The sequence below is a fragment of the Culicoides brevitarsis genome, chromosome 3, assembly GCF_036172545.1.
Source record: "Culicoides brevitarsis isolate CSIRO-B50_1 chromosome 3, AGI_CSIRO_Cbre_v1, whole genome shotgun sequence".
Taxonomy (NCBI): domain Eukaryota; kingdom Metazoa; phylum Arthropoda; class Insecta; order Diptera; family Ceratopogonidae; genus Culicoides; species Culicoides brevitarsis.
The window spans coordinates 25,432,489-25,451,422 of record NC_087087.1 but is presented as its reverse complement, the minus strand read 5'-3'; the positions used below and the strand labels follow the sequence as shown (position 1 = coordinate 25,451,422).

Below are 18,934 nucleotides of genomic sequence, written 5' to 3'. Positions count from 1 at the left end.
AAATTAAATTACCTCTGAAAAATTAAATTCATAAGATAAATGCAAGAAATTCATCAAATTTCGCTTTTAGCAATATCAACAAAAAAAAAATTAATAAATATTTGTTCAATTTTATTCCACCGGAAGTGAAATAATTCAAGAGTCTATCAATAACAGTCTCAATTATTATTACACTTTTTGACATCCTCTTCATTAAAAAATTAAAAAAAAAATCTGAAAAAAAATCCAATTTAATTTTATTTTTTTTTCATTTCAGATCCTTTAAAAGTAACAACAAAAAAATGGAATAGCAACCAATTTATCATATTTTTCATTACAAAAAAAACCAGCACACGCCTCACGCTCGAGCAACAATAAAAATGAATATTCAGCGAAAATCAAAAGGCAAAAATTACATTAGTGAACACGACAACGACGCCAGAAGTAATAATAGCAGCAACAGCAACATCATAATCATCATTAATACTCGCGGCACCACTAAATCCACGCGTAACCTTACAAAACGCAGTTTATTGTTGTGATGTTGGTCCATGGTCCAGGGAGCGAGCGATGAGCAACAATAAATAACAAAAAGCACACAAAACATAATGAAATAGGGATAAAAATAATTTTTTTTTTGCAAGAACAATGGAAAAGGAACAAAAGGTACTGAGAAGATAAAAGTACAACAAAAATGTGTGAAACGCGATAAAAATGATTTCCTGAAAAAACGTGAAAAAATGAAATTAAAATATTTATTGCAAGAAGAGACAAAGAAGGAAACGTGATCGTTTAAAAAAAATACAAAAAAAAATAATTAAATTAGAAGAAAAAAAATAAAAGAAAAAAAAACACAAAAAAAAAGGTTGAAAGGGAGACGCGACAAGAACCTAACCTCACTCCCCTTCACCTTACTTCGCAACCCAGATCCGCAAATTATGAAATTGATCCTTTTCTCGTACTTCATTTGTAATTTTTATTTTATCATATTTTGTTATGACGCCAAGTCGGTGCAGTTACCCGGCGACATAATCCTCGGCGGGCTCTTTCCGGTGCACGAAAAGGGCGAAAATACGCCATGCGGTCCCAAAATCTACAATCGGGGCGTGCAGCGGCTCGAAGCGATGCTCTATGCCGTCGACAAAGTCAACAATGACTCACAATTGCTGCCGAATATCCGAATTGGCGTACAAATTCTCGACACGTGTTCGCGCGACACCTACGCCCTCAACCAAAGCTTGCAATTCGTTCGCAGCGCCCTCAATACGCTCGATACCTCGTTGTTCGAGTGTGCCGACACCTCCAAGCCCAAAATGAAGTCAAATGTCACGGGACCCGTTTTCGGTGTCATTGGCGGCTCTTATAGCTCCGTATCGCTTCAAGTAGCGAATTTACTTCGTCTCTTTCACATTCCGCAAATTTCACCGGCATCCACGGCAAAAGCTCTCAGTGACAAGACGCGATTTGATCTTTTCGCGCGAACTGTTCCGCCAGATTCCTTTCAGTCGATCGCGATGGTCGATTTTGTGAAAAAAGTCAACTGGAGCTACTTGTCTGTGATTTACTCGGAAGGATCGTATGGCGAATACGGCTACGAAGCCTTCCATAAAGAAGCGACGGAACGAAATGTGTGCATTGCCATTGCAGAAAAGGTCCCAAGTACCGCGGATGACAAAGTTTTCGACGCCATCATCAGTAAATTGCTGAAAAAGCCGAATGCCAAAGGAGTGATTTTATTTACGCGAGCGGAAGATGCGAGGAGAATTTTGCAAGCGACGCGACGGGCGAATATGACGCATCCGCTGCATTGGGTAGCGAGTGATGGGTGGGGGAAGCAATCGCAACTCGTCGAAGGGCTGGAAGACGAAGCGGAAGGTGCGATAACGGTTGAACTGCAATCCGAGTATATTCCGGATTTTGACGAGTACATGTTTGGGCTGACGCCAGAGACAAATCAGCGGAATCCGTGGTTCGAGGATTATTGGCAAGATACGTTCGCGTGTGTGCTGGAGAAGAATTACCCGTTGGAGGTGAAGGAAGGGACCGAAGCGCCGAAGGTTTGTGATACGGCGGCTCGTTTGTCGGAAAAAGTAGCCAAGTAAGTGAATTTTTGCAATTTATTTACATGAAATCCAATTTACGACGAATTTGAGGCAAAGGCAATAATGAAAAGTGTTTCATGGATAAAAAAAAATTTACTCGAATATTTTAGATTTTTTTTTTTTGTTACTTTATAAAAATCAATAGTTTTTAATGAAATTAATATCTTCAAAAATTTAATTTTTTTAAGACTCTGTTATTACATAAAAAGTCAACTTGAACCAAAAAATTTGAAATTGGAAAAAAAAAATTCATTTTTATATGGCAAGGTTTTTAATTAATTGTTTTTTTATAGTTTTTAAAAAAATTTTTAGAGCTTAAAAACCGTAAAAAACTTTGAATCGATTTTTCTCAGTTTGTTAAAAATGTTAGTTGTGCGATTTATCCTTTTCGCCCGGGAAATATATTAAAGAATTTTTAAATATTTTAAATTCAATTAATTTTAAATATTTAATAACTTTAAAAAAAATAAAAATTAAATAAATAAAATTTTTTAATGGAGTTTTAATGCGTTTTATCAAAAAATTTTAAGAATTATCAATGGTCAAAAAATTAATTTAAAATATTTTCATTTTCATATATTTTTTTTTAAATTCTTGTACCTTTTTTAAATATTTTGAACTTATCAAATATTTAATTATTTATATTAATTTAATAATTAATTTTCATAAATAATTTAAAATACTCCAAAACTTAAAATTTTGTATTTAAAAGTTTTAATTAGTTTTAAGGAATTTAACAAAATTTTTAAAATATTTATAAAATGTCAAAAATATAATTTTAATTATTTTCTGATTTTTAATTATTTTTGTAAATTTTTTAAAAATATAATTTATAATTCATAAAAATTTTATACAAATATATTTAAAATTTTTGTCAAATTATTTAATTTTTTTTTCAATTTTCTAACATCCAAAAAATATATTAAATATTAACTCTCAAAAATATTTTTTATGAATTTTGAAATAATTTAATATTTTTAAAATTTTGAAAATAATTATTTAGTATTTTTAAAATAATTTAATTTTTTATTATTAATTTCAACTCAGTAAATTTTTTAAAAATTTCTGAAACTATTTTTTAATTCTTTTAATTTAATAATAAATTAAATAAAAAAAAGAATGATTTTTTTTTAAATTTCGAATTTTAAAAAACAATAAAGTTACATAAAAACTTTAACTTAAATAAAATAATTATTTTTTATAATTTAATTAAAAAAATAAATTTAAAATTTTTATTTAAAAAAAACCTAATAATTTTTAGAAATTCAATTAAAATTTAGCCAAATTAACTGAAAAATATAAAATAACCCTCATATTTTTATAAAAACAAAATTGAACGAAACTGAAAAATTTTATCTGTTTTGTACTTGCCTTAACCAATTTTTATTTTTCCTCTCCGAAACAAGTCCAATTTACTTTTTTCTGCTGTCTGTCCATAAAATCAATTGATTTCTTTTTAATTTTATTTTTTTTGCAGCTACGAACAAGAGTCAAAAACACAATTTGTCGTTGATGCAGTTTATGCGTTCGCCTATGCCTTGCACAACTTGCACAACGATTTGTGTGTGAAGGGCCAGCCGAAGAGCAAACAGGAAATGTATCGGCAAACGGGAGGCATTTGTCGCGAAATGGGCAGCTACGACGGATTCGAATTTTACAAAAATTATTTATTGAATGTGTCATTCATCGGTAAGTGGAATTCTCTTTTTTCTCCCCCGTTTCTCGTTGAAAAGTGTGTCAAAAACGTAAAATGGAAAGTGTTGTGAAGTGCACTTTTGTGCCTCTTCTCCGTTTATTGATTCGTTCGCATTGATACGTCAAAAAAAAAAAAAAGAAATTTTTATTTACGACAAGGTTAAGGATTTGCTCTTTCTCCTTTTATTCGTTTCGCGCGCTTTGAATGGTGTCATTCAAAAGTGGAAAAAAGAGCAAAAAAAAAAAATGGAAATGTGTCAACTGTTGGATGATGAATATTGTCCAATTACACGTCCTTAATCTGCTTCCTTTTTTGTTTTTTTTTTTGCGTTTTTACCTCCATCACCGGTTTATTGTAGTAAAAATTGACGAGCGACATGAAAAAATAGACAGAAAAATATTACTGGCGCGAGTTGTGACGACGACGAAGGTTCAACAGAAAAAAATAAAAAGAAGAGAAAAATGGTGCCATCATATATTTAGTGGAGCAAAATGTGGGCAAAATGTCGAGTAAAATGCTTTTTTAAAAAGTTTACACACCACATGTGTGGAAAATTTATGGATTGGAAGGTTAAGGCTCCTTACGTACTTAGTTGGAAGATGAATTTATTGCTCATTTGCTATTTATTTGGGGGAAAAAAGTTTTTTTCTAGCAAATGTGACGTGAATTGTTTTGGGATTTTTTTTAATGAAATGTTTGAGATGAAGAGTGAAAAAGCTTAAATTTGAATTTTTATGAATAAATTTAGTCTTATACATTTTTTTAAATTCTCTAAAAACAGATTTAATTTAAACTTAACTTCAAACTTTTTTAAAATTTATGTAAAAAAATAACTTCAAATAATTTAAATAATTTCTTCAATAAATTTTGATATTTTATTATATTTTTTTTTATTTTCTAAAAACTTTTTTAAAAAATATTTGAGGTAAATTAAATTAAATAAAAAAATAATTTTAATTTTAATTAATTAAATAAATTTTTTAATAATCAATAAACTATTTTTTTAATAATAATTTTTAAATTGTATAATAATTTCGAGATTTTTATTTTGTTTATCCCGAATTTTTCAAATTTTATTTGTTTTAAAATTAATTAATTATTTAAATTAATTGTTAATTTTTTTTAATACTAATTTAAAATCTCCTTTAAAAAAATAAATTTTAAAATAAAAAAAATATTAAAATAATTTTGTAGAAAAATTTTGATAAAATTAACTGTAAATTTTTTAATTTAATTTAAAAATAAAAATTTTATTTTTTTTTTATAAAATAATGCGAAACACTTTGCGAGCTGCATTTCCCAATTAAAATCTTTTTAAAAAAATAAATTTGCCCCATTTCAAAAATCGAAAATCCAAATTAAATAAAAAAAAAAATATTTGAAAAAATTTTAAATAGAAAAATTGTTAATAAAAATTAATAAAAATTTTTTTAATTTAATTAAAAATAAAAAACGTTGAAAAAAATTTAATGATTTTTTTTAAGTTTTTACGAAATTTTTTTGTTTTAATTTTAATTAATTATAAATATTTTAAATTAATTTTAATTTTTAAAATACTAATGTTAAAATAAAAAAATTTCAATTTTTTTTTTTAATTAAAAAAAAATCATTAAAAAATTTTTTTCATAAAATTTGAAAAATTTAAGTTAAAAATAAAAAAATTTTAATTTTAATTAAAATTCTATAAATTTTAAATTGTTTAAAATAATTTTTGTAATTTTGTTAATTTTTGAACTTATTTTCATATTTTAACTATTTTTTTAATTCAAAATAGGTTTTTTAAATTTATGAACTATTTTTAAAAAATATTAATAAATTTAAAAATATAATTTAATTAATTCTAAATAATTTTAAAGAAAATATGAAAATTATTTCAATTTTTTTTTTAAATTTTGTTAAAAAAAATTTTTTTTCTACAATAACCGATCTGCAAAAAAAAAACCTTTGTCATTTTTCATCTCACACTTAACAAAGTGCTCGAAAAATCCAATTCCGCACATCACCATCGTCATCATCATCATCTTGTAATAAAAATAAAACTTCACGCAACAGATACTTTCCTTATCTCCCACGGGTGTATTATGTCAAAAAGCAGCAAAACACAAATAAAAACGAGATTTGTCGCTTGTTTTTCTCTCCCATTTCACTTTACCTCGGATTACATCAATACGCGCGCGGATTTACGGAAAGAGTTGTTTTTTCTTTTGTTTTGTGGTTTTGACATAAAATCGCGCTGCGTACGATTACGACATGACACCCCACAAAAAAAAACGAGGAATATGTCAGAATGATGTGAAAAATTTATTTGATCGCTAGAGAGAACAAAACATGTCAACAAGGAGAAAAAATAAAAGAATTGTCAAACAAGGGAGAATTCTATACCTGTCTCAATGTCCTTGAACGAAAGATGATGTCAAAAAACAATGGAGACGCAAATAATCATTTGGCACAGAAATCCATGCAAAAATCCCACAAATCTGCTACAAATCACGAGTAATTGTGTTAACGATGATTGAAAAGGTTAACGCGTCATATCATCGGACCGAAATCAACGTTTGACCAGAATTCTCTCTCTTTATTTATTTCACGAGTTATGACGAGTGATGTTGATGTGAATTTTCAACAGAGACTTGCTTAGTAATGTAATCGTCGATTGATAGACGGAGATAAAAGGGAAAAATCAATGCAAGTTGATTATGATTACTCGTGATTTAAATATTGAATGGAGAGATTATTCACGTCTGACAATGGTGAATGATGAATGGCTTCTAACGAATGTGTTTTGTTTCCAACGTTAATGCTCTTAATGGCTCGAATTAAATTGTGAGTGAAGCTTGAAAAATTATTCAGGATTTCTTTTCACTCGATATTTCAATTTGAATTTTGACAGATAGAAATTTGGGTTAATTTTTTTCTCTTTTGTTCATTCCTTTATCCAGATTTGTGAGAGAAAATATTTTGAAAGATTAAAAAACCTTTTCCTGTCAATTTATGTTAATCTCATCGAACGTCTAATAATTTTATGTATTTTAGCATTAAAAGTTTAAACTGAAAATTTGGACGAGATTTTTTTGCTTTTAAAGGGATTTTTAACGATAAACTGAAGGACCCGTAAACTTCGTTTTACCCACAGAGAGAAAAATTCACCCTAAAACTATGCAATAAAGTTTTTTTAAGTAATTTATTAGTTTAATTTTTAAAAAATCTTTATTGCATAGTTTTAGGACGAAAAGTCTTAGATTTTCTACTTCCTAATTTTTTTTTAATTTTCAGTAGGAAAATAATTCAATTTTTGTTATTCTACTAACACAACAAAAAAATTAAAAAAAAAAATATAAAATATCGATAAAATCAATTAAAAATCATTAGTTTTGAAAAATTTCAAATATTTTTAATTTTTTCTAATAATTTTTTGAAAATGAATTGTTTTAATGGAGTTTTAGTGTTGTATTACTAATTTTATGAAAAATAATTTTTAATTTAAATAAAAAAAATAATGAAAAAATATTTTTTATTGACTTTGAATATGAAGTTTCATTAATTTTCACAATTTTTTTATTTTGAACGGAATTTTTTCCTTGAGAATTGTCTAAAAAAAAAGTAAAAATAAACCTTTAATTTTATAAAGAATAAAAATTTTTATAGTCAAATTTCAATAATATAAGAAATTTTTTTATACTTTCTATAAAGTCCGAAACATTTTCGATTATTGTATTAACTAATTCCGTGCCATATTTATTTTTTTTTTATTTTTCATAAAAAAATACTTTAAATAAAAATTTTTTTTTTATTCTATTTTATTCTATAAAAAAAATATTTTTATTTTATTCTTTTAAGATTTTTGAAAATTATGAAAATCCTTTTCAATATGGAAATTTTGTAAAAAAAAAAATAAACGTTAAGCTTTTTACCTTAATTTTGCTCCACGTGCTGGATCAGCTGATCATTCTGCAATTTTTCCCCTATAGATGGCGCTTTAAATATTTTTTTCTCAAATAAAGCATAATTTTAAAATTAAATTAAATTAAAATTTACCTGGAAAAAAATCAAAAATTTACATAAGTCTAAAATTACCTTAAATCCAATTACAATCCAAGTCACCTTAATTGATTGAAAATGCCAAAATCTCATTTTGCGTAATGAACATTCTTGTCTCTCTCTCTTTTGTTTTTCCCTCCAATTATTGAAAAATTTGTTCATTCACTTGCACATTTTCTGCCAAAATCATACCTGTTAACAGCACTTAATTAATTAATCGAATCATCTCTGTGCTTTCCATTCTCCAAATTTTTTTTTTTTTCGTGTTTGAGAGTGACAAACAGAGTCACAGTGTTGTTAGAATCTCATCAATTATTCATCGTCATCTACCTAATCAATTACTTAACTTTCGATTTGAATTCGTTCGATTTTTTTTTTTTTTTGCTTTTTTTCGACATCTGTGAGTACGAACCTTTTTTTCATGGGCATTACCCCCCGTGGACTTTGAATTTTAATACGATTTTCATGCAATAATCGCCGGATTGTTATTTAATTAATTAAATTTCCGTCTTTTTGTTAATAACGACATAATCCTGACTTCTATTCATTTATTCGCGCCAAAGCTGCTGGCGATAAATTTTAAAGAACAAAATAATAATAATTCGTCAGTTGCCACGAGTACGAGCCCAAAGAAAATTTTGAACCAAGGAGATTATTATTAATTAATTTTGGATTTTGATGAATAAATGACGTCGCTTTTCACGGAGAAACATAAAAAAAAATCGAAACAATAAATGAAGCAATTTCAATGCCCGAAAAATGAAAAGGGATCAAAATTTTAATTAAGTTAGAAAGTATCGTTTAACGAATTTCCATTCTTTTTGCAGATTTGGCTGGCAGTGAAGTAAAATTCGATAAACAGGGTGACGGATTAGCGCGCTACGACATTCTGAACTATCAAAAGCTAAACAACTCATCGGGATACCATTATAAGGTAAGTAATGAAATTAATGACTTTGACCTAATATTGATCGCAAAGGTCAGTCAACGATGATAAGATGAAACGACGACGACGACGACGACGGATAAACATTTCTCGGAAGTTGTCTACATAAAAAATAATGAGAATTTTTTTCGTCTTCTAAGAGCCTCTGAGCAATACTTAAGTGTTGATTGATTGAACGATAGAAAAAAATCTAATCTCGGTTTTATTACATCTATTTTTTGCTATTTTTTGCTTTTTTTTTTGGCAACATGTGAAAGTAACTGTATCAAAAAATTGGGTTCGTTTCCGAACATGGAAATGAGACAAACTTTTTTATCACGCAGTTTGTGAACATCCAATTAGCAAAAATATTTACAAACTTTTGTATAAATAACTATTCACTAAACTTTGTCACAAATTTTTTTTTCTGGGAAAAACGATTTATTTTTTTTGGCAAAAAAAACAAATGTATAAATGTTCATGTGTAAAAAAAGGACAAAATTTTACCAGATTTATGAGATATTTTTTTTTTTGTACAAAATTGAGTTAATAGTTGTGACTCAACAAATTTTTCATATAGAACAACAAATTACAACTTTCTGAGATTTTTCTTTTAACTAAGCGCATTTAGATTTTCTTAAAACTTTTTTTTTAAATTTTTGTTTCTTTTTTCATCAAATTAATTTATATTTATTTTTCATGTGAATAAATTTTTTATTAATTTTATTTTTTTTTAATATTCATTAATTTTAGTTTTAGAACTAACTCTTGAATTTATTTTTTTTTTAATTTTTTCTCATTTTAAAGATTTAATTTATTTTTTTTTAATTAAACAATTTTTTAAAATAAAAAAAAATTCGGTCATTTTTTAAATTGACTTGAATTGAAATTAAATTAAATTGAAATTTTATATTTATTTAATATTTAGTTAATAATTATTATTTTTTTATTTTATTTATTTTTTTATTTAATTTAATAAATGTTTAATTTTGTTAAAAATATTAAAATTAAATTATTTTCTCACGGTTAAAAATATTTAAAAAAACATAAGATTTCAATGAAAAAACATTAAAAAATTATTAAAATCAATTTATTTTTCAACACTAAATTTTTAATTAATAATTAAATTAAAATAAATTTTTAATAAATAATTTTAAAAAATTTATTAAAAAATATATTTACAATAATATTGAAATAAAAATTAAATTCATATTTAAAAAATCGAATGAACTTTTTTTTAATTTATAAAAATGTTCTTTTTTTCGATTTTCATTAAAATGCATCACACAAAATAAACCAGAGATATTTTCACAGAGAAAAAGAGAAATTTGCAGGAAGTTCTGTTGGTTGAAATTTTATTGTTCCAGTAATTTCTCGTTTTCCGCTTTGTTTCATTAAATTTATTTAAATTTTTTTTTTCGGCAAAGTTTTCCATAAATTTCATTATTTTTTTTTTGTTTCATAAATAAAATTAATTTTTCTTTTCATTTTACTCCACATAAAAAAATGACCAGTCGTTTCCTCATTCTTGATTTTCCGCACGAGACACGAAATTTTAATAATTTCATTGTTTTTTTTTTGTCGCACCAAAGTTCAACAGATTTCATTTGCATGTAAATTGCCGTGCCACAACATTTTTTTCCATTTCTTCATTATTTGTATTTGTCAAACATGGCACATTGTTCTCAGCATTTCAGTCACGTTAACGTCCTCAATTAACTTTAATTGTAATTGCTCTGAGGAAATATTTTAATAATTAATGAACGAGTGCATACAACGCGCGATAATTTACCTGACTCGTTTCGTTTCGTATCGTTCTAGGTGGTTGGCAAATGGAAACGAGAACTGGAGTTGAATTTGCAGGATGTCGTCTGGAATCATGCAAGCGAATTGCCGACATCTGCCTGTTCGTTGCCGTGCGAAGCTGGCATGATTAAAAAGCAACAGGTAATTTTTCGTGTTTTTTATTGGATTTTTTTTTATTGAAATTTTAATGTTGCCTTTATGGTTTAGGGAAAAAAATTTAGAATTTGCATTGGGTCAAAATTTTATTTTATTTATTTGGAAAATTTTTAGAATTCTCATTGGGGCAAAATTTTATTTTATTCATTGGGGAAAATTTTTTGAATGCTCATTGGGGCAAAATTTTATTTTATTCATTGGGGAAAATTTTTTGAATGTTCATTGGGGCAAAAATTTTATTTTTTTCATTGGGGAAAATTTTTAGAATGTTCATTGGGGCAAAATTTTATCTTATTCATTGGGGAAAATTTTTAGAATGTTCATTGGGGCAAAAAATTTATTTTATTCATTAGAGAAAATTTTTAGAATGCTCATTGGGGCAAAATTTTATTTTATTCATTGGGGAAATTTTTTAGAATGTTCATTGGGGCAAAAAATTTATTTTATTCATTAGAAAAAATTTTTAGAATGCTCATTGGGGCAAAAATTTTATTTTATTCATTGGGGAACATTTTTAGAATGTTCATCGGGGCAAAAATTTTAAATTTTAGATTGTGAATTGGGGAAAAATATTTAAAATGTGTATTGGGACGACATTTCAGATTTTACATTAGGGGAAAGCTGTTAAATTTCGCCCCAATGTATATTTTGACATTTTGTCCCAATGCACATTTCAAAATTTCACATGTTAATTTTTTTTTATAAATTTTCATCTCTGTTTTCTTTTGTGGTTGAACGCTTTTGATGACACTTTTTCCGTTTGCAGGGCGACACCTGTTGCTGGGTATGTGACAACTGCGAAGAGTACGAATACGTGTACGACGAGTACACGTGTCGCGATTGCGGCGATGGCAGATGGCCACATGACGATAAACTCTCGTGTTTCGACTTGGAGATCCAATACATGCGATGGGAAACAATTTTTGCCCTAATTCCGTTGGCATTTTCGTGCATCGGCATCATTGTGACGTTCATCGTGATCGGATTGTTCCTCAAAAATCACGATACGCCCTTGGTTCGAGCATCAGGGCGAGAACTTAGTTACATGTTGCTCGTCGGAATTTTATTGTGTTATTGCAACACGTTTGTGCTGCTGGCAAAACCGACGCTTGGCACGTGCGTCGTGCAACGATTTGGCGTTGGCGTGGGATTTTCCATCATTTATGGCGCACTTTTGACGAAAACAAATCGCATCGCGAGGATTTTCCTGTCGGCATCGAAAACGGCAAAAAGACCGAGTTACATTAGTCCAAGGTCACAAGTTGTCATCACGATTTCGCTGATCGGTAAGTAAATTGCATTTTTCATGAGCACTTAAAACGGGAAGGAGAAATAAAAGAAAGTTCTGCAGTGTGACAGTAAATGCGGAAAAAGGAAATTAATTTATCGTTAAAAGGCACTTTTTTCTCTGTTTTTTTGTGAAATCGTCAGAATCAGGAGCGTAGATGGGATCAAAGTATTTAAAATCCATTAAAAATGATTTTAAAAAATAATTCACTAAAAAAAATAATTTAATAAATTTAAAATTAATTATTTATTATTAAATTATTTTAGAGTCATTTAAATAATTTATTTTTAATTTTTTTCAATTTTTTTAAACTTTTTTTTTAAATTTAAAGCTAATAAAAGTAAAAAATGTTTTATTCTAAATTTTGATTTAAATCATTTTTTTAATTTTTATTGAATTAATTAATAAATGAAAAATGATTTTCAAGGCCAAAAAATTTAAAATTTTCATTTAAATATTTAAATTAAATATTTAAAAAATTTTAAAATTTTCAATTAATTTTTTTTTTCTTAATTTTGAGCTTTTAATTTAATTAAAAGTTAAATTTTAAACAAAACGTTCCAAAAAATTTTCTTTACGAATTATTTTTTGCCTTTTTTTAAATAAATTAAAAATTTAGGTAAATCCAATTTGCCAATTTAAATAATTTATTTTAATTTCGTTATTTTTTTTTAACTTTTTTATTTTATGTTTTGTTTATTGAAATTTTTTTTTTGTGACAAAAATTTTAATTAAATATTTATTTATTTTTTTTTTTATTTTAAGGTTTTAATTTTCTTTTCGGATCAATTTTTTATTTTTTTAAATAATTAGGTAATAATTAATTTTTTTAAAAAGAAATTTTGAACAAAAAATTGTCAAAAATTTATTTAAAAATTATCTAACTCAACGCAACTGCTGGCTGTTATAAAAATGCCTTGTTAAACTTCAAAAACATGCACTTCCGGCAACAAAAAAGGCTCAGGTACAAAAACGAAATTACGAACATATGCGATTACAAGAACTTTAAATTTTCGTATTTCTTTTTCGGCAATGCCAGCAGTTGCAAGTACAAGTAAAATTGCATGTCATGCCATCTCATGCATAAATGAACTCAAAAAAATTAAGGCAATCAAATATGATGATTTGACAATACCGGAAAATTAATCAGAGTTGAAGAAGGTTATCTGTCTCTGTTTCGAAATTTTCATCAAAAACGACAAAATTCTCAATTCTGAACTATTTTATCATCTCAAACAAGTAAAAAGTACACAGCATTCGTCTCGAATATCTGTTTTTCCATCATTGTTTTGCAAAGTCGGCAAGTTAAAATCTAAGCAAATATCAAAAATATATCATAATTGAGTGGTTTCTGCTTCACTCGCATCATCATTTTATCATGAATGACGTCGAAGGAAGCATTTTTCGCTACAGATACCTTTCACAACCGATAAAATTGTAAAATGGGAGGATAACAAAGTTAGGTGTGCATGTTGCCTTGTGGCTGAATGTCTCTCCATTTGGCATTGTTGTTTTGCGAATCATGATTTACGGTTCAATACTACTCGCAAAATGATGGAATTGACGTCAACATTTAACAAATAAGCAGATTTGTTGTTGTTGTTGTGAAAATAGAGGTTTTAAAAAAAGGGAAAGCAACATTTTTACAAGAGAGGATTTGGAGTGTCTTAAATGGTCCGTAAGAATCTGGAAAAAATTACAAAATTTAGAGATTTTTTTAAATTTTAGGCTATAAAAAATAACGAAAAAAATTTCAAAATCTATCAAAATCAAATTTAATTCATTTTAATTATTGTACTCAGAAAAATAAATATTTTTTATTATTTTTTTTTTTGTGTTTTTTAACATTTTTGATTTTTAACAATTTTAAACCTTTGAGATTCAAATTAAAATAAATTAAATTGTTTGAATAAAAAAAAAACAATTTAAGATTAAGTAATTTTTAAATTTGAACTCAAAATATAAAAAAAAATCTTTTCACAAACTTTATTTTAAAAAGTGATTCATGTAATTTTAAAATTAAAAAAAAAATTTTTTTTGAGCTTTTACGGAAAAAAATAAAAATTTGGAAAACAAATTATCCAAATTTCTCATTTTTGTACTCCTCAAAAAATTTTTTTAATTAGATTTCTTTTTTATTGATTTTTATTTATTTTATTATTTTTTTTTTTTTTTTTGTTAAATTTTAATTCTTTCATACTCCATTTTGATATCGGATTTATCAAAAAAAAAAAAAAAATAAATAAATAAAAGAAATAATCAAAAAAAAAATCTTCATATCGTGAGGAGTACAAAAATGTAAAATTTAATTTTTCTTTAAAATGGAAAGTGTTTTTTTTTTATTTAAAATTGCCCAATTTTTGTTATCAATTTAAATCAGTTTCAAATTTAATTAAATATTATATTCAACTACTTTTTCCAAGAAACGATTGACTTGCGTTTAAATTCTTCCCAATATTCTTCCGAGAGCAACTAACAAACTGAATAAATACCAAAAATTTTCTCATAAAACAATTGAAGCGAGAATCGAAGTCTTTTTATGTTCCAAATTTGATTGTCAGCCACAGGAATCTTTGTAATAAATTTTCCCAAAAATTATTAATTCTATTGCGTAAAAGGATGACAAAGACTTTCACAGAGAAACAGAGAAAGAAAGAGACAATGAAAAAATTTCTGCGAATCCATTTCAATCAAATCTGACATAAAAATTCAACCTTTTATGCTCGTTTTTTTTTGTGTAATAAAATTCATATTCAAAATCTACTATTTGTCATTTTATATTCATCACATTGATCAATATATAATTTTTTTTTTATTTCTCTTCCATTCTTTTCAATATCTGTTCACCTGCCATCTGTTCAACTCGTATTTTATTTTTTTTTGCCAGCTATACAAGTTCTCATAACAATGATTTGGATGATTGTCGAGCCAGCAGGAACACGTTTCTATTATCCGAGTCGAAAAGAAGTGATATTAAAGTGTAATATTCAAGACATGTCATTTTTATTTTCGCAATTGTACAACATGATTTTAATCACAATTTGCACCGTGTATGCCGTAAAAACGCGCAAAATCCCGGAAAACTTCAACGAGTCAAAATTTATTGGCTTCACCATGTACACGACATGCATAATTTGGCTGGCTTTCATACCGATCTACTTTGGCACGGGTAACTCTTATGAAGTAAGTCAATATTTGCGCGTGTCTCTGTCGTTGTCGATGTTTTCATAACAAAACCCTCTTTTTTATTTTTTGCTAGATTCAAATTACCACGCTTTGTGTATCAATCAATCTAAGTGCTTCTGTGGCACTCATCTGCCTGTATTCGCCTAAAGTTTACATATTGGTCTTCCATCCGGACAAAAATGTTCGAAAATTGACGATGAACTCGGCGGCGTATCGCAAGGGTGGCAGCAGCGGACCAACGGGCGGCATTGGCACGACATCGAGTTACGGACCTGGCGCAGCGGCAGGAGGACACTTTGCTGCGAGCTTCAAAAGTAGCAATGCGGAACAATCGCCCGTGATGAATGCGAAAAATGGTTCCATGGGAAATTCGGGTGTTGCGATGGAAGCTTTTAAAGGTATGTATAAAAGTGTACAGAGTGTTTCAAAACGAAACTTCTTTAATATTTCACATAGAGAGAATTCAAGAGGATTCAGCATTTTTCCTAAATTTACATATCTGTCTTCTAAAAGCTTTATTGTAGAATTTATTGATATCATGAAAAACTTCTCTGACTCTAATCGTGCCAAAATTTACTAAGATCTTTTAGAAATGCTTTGGAACCTTCTGGGAGAGTTGAGTGAATTTTGAGGGCGCCTCTTTATAACAGGCTTTAAGCTAAAATTCAGTATCTTCTTGATTTTAAACAATCTTGTCAAGGGTGGATCCAGAGGCATCGGGGCTTTGTACACATCCTTTTTGGCTCAAAATGTACTAAAAATTACAAAAAAGACCTGAAAACTGACAAAAATGACAGATTTGTCCATCTTTCAAAGGTTTCTGAGGATTCGCTCTTAAATCTTGTTGTATAGAACCATAAACAAAGTTAAGAATCTTTAATGGTTATTTTATTACAAAGACAACCTAAGAGTTAACATTGAAAGAATTTGTGAACTACAGTCATATGAATTAAGAAGTAATTATGGCCTGTGTCGATGATTTGACTGATTCACCAATGTTTCTTCAAAATACAACAAATTTGAACCTTGAGAATGCAAAGTATTCAGTACAAGTTCACAATCAATTTTTTCTATCATTTCTTACTTTTGTCGAACTATAAGATTTTTTTCTGGTTCCCTTCTATTCTGTCCTTTTCGCTCTTTATCGTTTCCTAAGACTTCATACAAAAATTAGCAACTTGATATAGATTGTATGTCACTTTTTTACTTTTCTGTTTGAGGATGCATCACCGCGGTCCGAAGACCTATTGTGTTCGCTATGACAAAATGTGATGCTCAGATGTAGATCTCCAGATGTAGAAGTCAGTCAGTTCAAATTCATTTAAAAACTTATAAATTTTTCTAAGTCGATGTTCTTCAAGTTCAGGTGGATCCAAGAAATAGTTCAGCAGGATTTCTTTCCTTTTGCCACAGAGTTCTATACAATCGCATACCAAGTGTTCTGCTGTTTCTTTTTTCTGTTAACAGTATCGGTAAAGCTCATCACGTACTAGTTTCATTCGTTTCATCGGTGGTAACGAAACTGTGAAAAACCCTACAATCCATCTTATTTGCTTCTTTGTCATAGTTAGTAACTCATTTGTACGTTCCTGGCTAAAACCCCGAATAAATCTTTTAGATTGTCTTAAGCCTTTGGTATTTTTTCTTGGTTTTTTCTTTAACACATGTGCTCCTTAAAATCGCAACTATTTATTTTCTTTTAACTTCTTTCCTATAATTAACAATCTTCTTCCTTCAACTTATTTCATATTTTTTACACTGAATCTGTTCAGTTCTAACAAAGCACTTCTTGAAAGTTTATATCCATTGAGGATTTTTGTAAAATTATTAATTAGCCACGAATTTCAAACATCTGAAATCGACCAAGCAACTTTCTATTGAGGGTTTAACATCAAAATCTTTGAAAGCTACAGAAGAATCTTAGTATCCTTGTCTAAGTTTCTTCTCATCTTTTGTAGAAAATTTATTTAATGACGATCGTTTTTACTGAATCTGCGTTTCCATGGAATTCATTTGAAGCATTGCTCAACCATTGGCTAGAATAAGTTACATGAAGAAAATATTTTTCGTAGAATCAATTAAACTTACCTTAAGAGGTTGTTTTGTAGTCTGCACTTCTCTATCCTGTATTTGAAGTGGTGAAGATTGGTTGTGTTTTGAGAGATCAATAAGTTATTGTACAAAATACTCATTCGATCTCTAGGTCTAGACAGGAGCAATTTTCTCTAATATGACATTGTTCATATAATAATTAATTATTTTGTATTGAACTGTTGTCTCATAAAGGCTATTTGCTTAGTGATGTCAATTTCAGGTCAATTCCAGGTTTTGTCTTTGATTTAAATCAAAACTTACCCAGAAATTTTGGTTATTATTTTTCTAGAATTTCCTTGTTGACACATATTGTTTTATTCTTAAAAAAAAGCTAAATTATTAAAATAAAATAAAAATAAAAAAAAATAAAATAAAATTAAAAAAAAATAATAAATAAAATTAAAATTTATAATTATAATTAATTATTTGAAATTATTTTTAATTTTATTTTTATAAAAAATAACTGTTAAAAAATTTTAATTGAAAAATATTATTTTAATTTGAATTTTATAAATTAATTTAATTTATTTTTCTTGTTATAAAATTAATTAATTAATTAAAAATAAATTAAAATAATTTTTAAAAAATTAAAAAGTTTAGATTTCATCAGTTTTTTGAAAATTTTTTAAAATCTAAACTTTTTAAATTTTAAATAATTTTTTTAAAAACACTGTACTTAACTTTTGATACAAAAACATGCTTTTTTCAGAACCAAGTTCGCCCGCTTTAACATCAAACACCACAATTTACAATACTCCAGTTCATCAGCAGCAGCAGCAACAGCATTTGCAGAAGAAAAACAGCATTGTTATGACGACGCACGATGCCAAGGAAACACAAACAACTGTTAGTGTTGCATCAACGGATGATGATGAAATCAATGCTGAACATGCCGAAGCAGTGGTTTTACTCTAAAATATCCGTGTCCATGATATTGATGCGTATCGGAACCAATGTACTCGTGCTGATTGAAACATTAAACGTTCCTACCACTTTGAAACCAAAGCATTTCAATTAATTTTTTTTTCTCTGCGAGAAAGTCTGAGTCATTAAACTAATTTTTTGAAATGAAAAATTTTTTTCTCGCACTTTTTTTAAACGATGCTTGTTGAAATATTTTCTATTTTCATCCATTTTTCAATGGCTACACGGAAAAATGTCAGAAATTGCATACTTTGCGTTAAATGCTTTCATTAATTAAACAACATGGCATAATTGAATGTTTTTACCTATATCATGATGTGCCGACAAAATTTTACGTGGAAACATTTAATTTAATTTAATTTATTGATGTTTATTTGTTTTGCGCAAAACTTTCCGGCAACAGTACCATGTCAGGGTAGCAAAAAAAAGGAAATTCACGCACGCAATGAAAAAATAAAACATCAACAACGTGAAAAAGGGCAATAAAATCAACACAGCAATAAAGCGAAATTATTGCCGAAACTCGAAATGAAGTGAAATGAACTTCGACGTTTCGGCAATTATTTACAAAGCGACTCGTAAATTTGTAAATATTTTCGGAAATGTTGCTCTGCAAATAAACAAGAAAGGAAAAGTTTTGTTTTCATCATCATGAATAAAATTAAAAGGCCATTAGATGAAAATTTTGTTCCGGGAAATTTTTCGTTCGTCATGTGCGACGTACTAAAGTTACGAGTTGA

At 27.6% G+C, this 18,934-nt stretch overlaps 1 protein-coding gene across 1 annotated transcript; it reads left to right on the top strand.

The window, feature by feature from the left end:
* The first annotated feature begins 627 nt into the window (after positions 1-627).
* LOC134835416 (metabotropic glutamate receptor-like) lies at positions 628-18,215 on the top strand. The gene is made up of 9 exons (XM_063850292.1): positions 628-645; positions 987-2,077; positions 3,559-3,770; positions 8,643-8,749; positions 10,562-10,687; positions 11,469-11,988; positions 14,878-15,173; positions 15,250-15,574; positions 17,980-18,215. Exons 1-9 carry the CDS (start codon positions 628-630, stop codon positions 18,183-18,185), a joined length of 2,901 nt encoding a protein of 966 aa, XP_063706362.1. The 3' UTR covers positions 18,186-18,215.
* The last annotated feature ends 719 nt before the right edge of the window (positions 18,216-18,934 follow it).